This window comes from Cebus imitator, unplaced genomic scaffold (genome assembly GCF_001604975.1).
Source record: "Cebus imitator isolate Cc_AM_T3 unplaced genomic scaffold, Cebus_imitator-1.0 Scaffold180, whole genome shotgun sequence".
Lineage (NCBI taxonomy): Eukaryota > Metazoa > Chordata > Mammalia > Primates > Cebidae > Cebus > Cebus imitator.
In genome coordinates this window covers 102730-107011 of record NW_016107495.1, presented here as the reverse complement: position 1 = coordinate 107011, position 4282 = coordinate 102730, and the positions used below count along the sequence as shown (strand labels likewise).

Below are 4282 nucleotides of genomic sequence, written 5' to 3'. Positions count from 1 at the left end.
AAAAAAAAAAAAAAATTCAAAATAGCCTCCCACACCCCCACACAATTAAGTGTCTTTATGGCAATGATGAAGAAGTGCTACCTCCAATTCAGTCCCATTGCCATCATTAATATCTCAAACCCTCTTTGGCTCTTTTATTTTTGAAGACCTAACTTAAATATAGTTTATTCTTTCAGAGACACATTTTACACAATGCAGTAGTGTTTTTAGATATTTAAACCCTATAAAATCAGAAGGGCTTGGGATATTACACATGTTACAAACACGGAAACATAGGATGAGTAGCAAAGTTACAAAATAAAAACTTATAAGGACCCAGCCTGGGCTGGAACACAGACTTTCTGGCTTTCAGGACTATCAGGGTCTTTTCTCAACTACTGATCTCTGCTTCCTGTCTACTCTCTTGCATGATCCAGCATGGGAAGAAATTGATAAAAAATATGTTCTATTTATTACAAAGTTTTAAATTCCATGCTCTTAATTTTAAAATCAGCTGATTTTTAAAGTGTGTTTTCTCTCTATCAAAAATCTCTTCCAAGCTTCCTAGAATAATCATTTAGGTCTGCAGCCATTTCAGCCATACTGGTAATGCATTTAGAGACTAAAGGGAATCTATAAATTTTTTCCATGAATTCTTCAGCAGGGAACCAAAATAAAAAAATTAAGTGTGCCACGGTTCCAAACTACTACTGTAGTCTCCAATCCTATTGGCTTCAAAGGGCAAAATAAAACAATTTTCAGCATTTCAGTCTTTGAGGTTACTATTCTTTCAAATTTCTGAAATAAAAATCTTTATATTAAAATCTGTTTATTCTAATATCAAAGATTTTTCAAATTATCAAATTCTGTCATACATTCCTAAATACATATTATGATTTTTTCTTTTTTAAAATATATATTATAATTTTTTAAAAGAAAAAAATCTTACTGTGATATTGGCAAAGGCTGTTCCAACCATAAAGTAGAATATTCTAGGATGTATCTCTAAAATATCTGAAGGAGACCAAAGGATCCACGCTGTAGACAAAATGAACAGCAAGCATGGAGAAAAGAAGGGAACCATGGCTTCATAGACTGAATTGTGTTTCAAGGTGTTATTTTTATAGCTTCTGGAAAAAAAATCAAGTAATACAAAGAACATTATTACATATAAATTGAACAGTCCTTGTACTATAGTTTATCGTTTCCTTATTTATACACGTATTTTGTACTCACAATAATCCTGTGGCATAGACAGAATCAACATCATTAATTTTACAGACAGGTTAAGTGAGGATAAGAGAATTTAAATTTACAAAACTTGCTACCAAGTGGCAGGGCCAGGGTTAGAACTGAAATTTTCTGACCTCTAGTCCCATTTTTTTCTCTTTAAATCAAACTATCAACTGCTGTGCTAAGAATATGAAGATGAATAAAATTTGGACTTTTTTCTATAAGATATTCTAATGGAGGAAATAAGATGAACATAAAATACTCGAAGAGTACCTCAAAGTGCGACTTTGACACAAAATGAGACTTTGACACAAGTCACAGAGAACTTAGAGTGAGACAGAGCTCACATGAAAGACTCTGAGGTGCAATTACCACACCATATCTCTGTGTCTCTAGCACACGGGAGGTTATCCGGGACACATCTGCTCACCTGAACAGAGCTCCAAATGCCAATCTTGGTTAGGCCACTGATCACACCACCTCGGGCAATATGTTGCCCAATCAGAGCCTCACTGCTACAAAATGAGGAAAAAATGTAGAGAAATAATCTCTACATCCTTCAGAGCTTTAAATTGTATGGCTTCTATAAACGACTGGCAATTCCAATAAATGAAGAAGATTCATAGATCTTGGTTTAGCATAAATAAGATTCTGCTACACAGATTCGAGGGCTAAAGGATGAAGTGAGAAGTGTAAGAAAATGTTTCAGCCAGAGGAAAAAGCAGCAAAGGAAACAGTGGGAGCAAAATTACTAAAGCAGGAAAGAGCAAAATCTATTCAGGACACAATAAGCAAATTCAGTGTAGCTGAATTTGGCAAAAGTGGGGAAGCACATAGATCAGAGAAATGAAGCTCTACCTGAGCAACTCCCATCTCCCCGCAACCCAGACAGGGACTTCTATAGAAGGGCTATTTAAGAAAATTCAGCACAGGTCCAATTTGGTCCTTAACTACACTCATTCAGAAATTCTATGATCTTGTAAATGTAAGATCATAAAATGTAAATGTATTAATATTCAATAGGGATATATTCCTTCCTGGTGAAAAGATTCACTCACAAAAGTGATATATTAGAAGGCTATCTGATGACTCCAAAACCATACAAAAGAACTAGTAGTTTTGTGCTGTCTTTGAAATGACTACATTAGCCACCACAGACACCATAAGCTATTCTACGGCATTCTAGATTTAAAATACATTTTTTGTGACCTTTTCAAAATGTCCTGAATCCAAAAGGAAAACAGATCCCTAAGTTCAGCTAACTGCTAAAACTTTTCATATTTCTTGCCCATTTAAAAAATAAAATACTTACCTGAAAAAGTTTAATAAACTCATTGGAAGAGTCACACATAATGCACAGCCTAAAGGGAAAAATATTTCAATCATTATGCTTATTCAAGTGTGATGATTAGCAACCTAAAGGGAATAATATTTCAATGATTAAGCTTATTCAAGAGCAATGATTACATTATCACTGAATCCATCCAAAACAAATATTTTTAGACCCCAAAATTTTCAGGTTCAAGTCTACTTCTGTAATAAAATTAAATACATTTACAAATAACATTTACAACAGGAAGAGTGGCAGTACAATTTGGTGATTCAGAGGGCAGACTCAAAGAGCCAGCTAGACCTCAATTTCAGTTGTACCACAAACTGGTTATGGAACTTTAGGCAAGTTGCTGTTTTAGTGCCTCAGTTTCCTTATTTATAAAATAGAGATATTAGTTGTACCAACCCCACAGAGTTCTGAGAAGTGAATGAGTTATGACATGTTAAGATACCTGGAACAGTATGGGGAACTGAAACTGCACAGTAAGCATGAGCTACTTGAAAGGGCAATCGTGTTGCTTCCCATTTATTTTTTACCCTCCTAGCTTTTTTGCCCAGGGTCTGGCTATATTGCCCAGGCTGGTCACAAACTCCTGGAGTCAAGCAATCCTCCTACCTCAGCCTTCTGTGCAGCTGAGACTATAAGCATGAGCCACCACACTCAGTCTTCCTAGCATTTTCAATTTCTCCCCCTAGCTATCTCCATCTGCATGCTAGTTCTCTCCCCACAAACTTAAGACAAAGACGGCCTTCCCGAGAAACCCTACCACTGAATCTGCTGTCCTCAGTATCTACTGTCTTCTTCTGCTTTGTCTTATCATTTGCTAATCCTGTTGTCCTCAATTTCTTAGCACTCTTTTATTCACTGTGTTCCCACTTTGCAGAAACTGTACTCTTCAAATTTCCCCAGATTTCCTAATGTTCAAATTCAGTATCATTTTTTCATTCCTGACTTCTAAGTGAAATGCCTTGGTTGACTATCCACTACACTGCAGGAAAGGAAAAATTATTTCCTCCCTTTGCCTTTGTGATCCCATTCTCCCCGTTTCTGTTAGCCATCTCATCATTTCATTCTGTGTCCATTATTGGCAATTCGACCTCCTGCATATTACTACCTTGGTGCCCCTTCTAAACACTTGCTAAGACATTTGGCTTAAAACAGAAGACTAGAACCCAACAGAAATCTTATCTCTAAAGAATTACTCTGCTACTTCCAAGTTCAAGTAGAACAAAGTACCCTAAATTAGATGAACTTAGAGGGAAAGGAAGGAGAAGACCACCTGAGGTCCTCAGTGTTCTCAGAAATTTTTAGCATCATACTCCATGTCAAGCTGGGAAGCACTGGAGGGGAGCCAAGGTTAAATGAATTAACGCAGAATTACTCGTAGCTCTTGAGGTGCTGGAAATAGGCTGAAACAAACTAGCAAAAGATTTGCCACCATGAGTAATTTTAGTTTTAAAAATCTTGAAATAACTATCTCAAGTATAGTGAGCATGTGGAAAGCCTGGGCTCTACACAGGCTGCATCTTCTGTTTCTTCTCTATAGTACTTAATGTACTTTCTGTAACCAGTACTTAATTGTTCAGTACTTATCTATGAAGATCTATGTTTCAAGTAGAGAACAGTGATAGAAATCATACATATGCAGACCTGCTTTTCATCTTGCCATAAGTGAAGGCCCAGACTTCATTGTATAGGAAACTTAAGAGGTATGGGAAAATCAGAGTAGAATTTGTT

The 4282-nt window shown here is 36.2% G+C and overlaps 1 protein-coding gene across 1 annotated transcript in view; it reads right to left on the bottom strand.

Moving 5' to 3' along the window:
• SELENOI (selenoprotein I) overlaps positions 1 to 4282 on the bottom strand; it is a 37535-nt gene that overhangs the window by 5983 nt on the left and 27270 nt on the right. Inside the window, exons 7-8 of the mRNA XM_017545533.2 lie at positions 2525 to 2573; positions 929 to 1109 (exon numbers count right to left, since the gene is read on the bottom strand). Of these exons, the coding sequence (XP_017401022.1) occupies positions 929 to 1109; positions 2525 to 2573 (230 nt within the window). The remainder of the gene's footprint in view (positions 1 to 928; positions 1110 to 2524; positions 2574 to 4282) is intronic.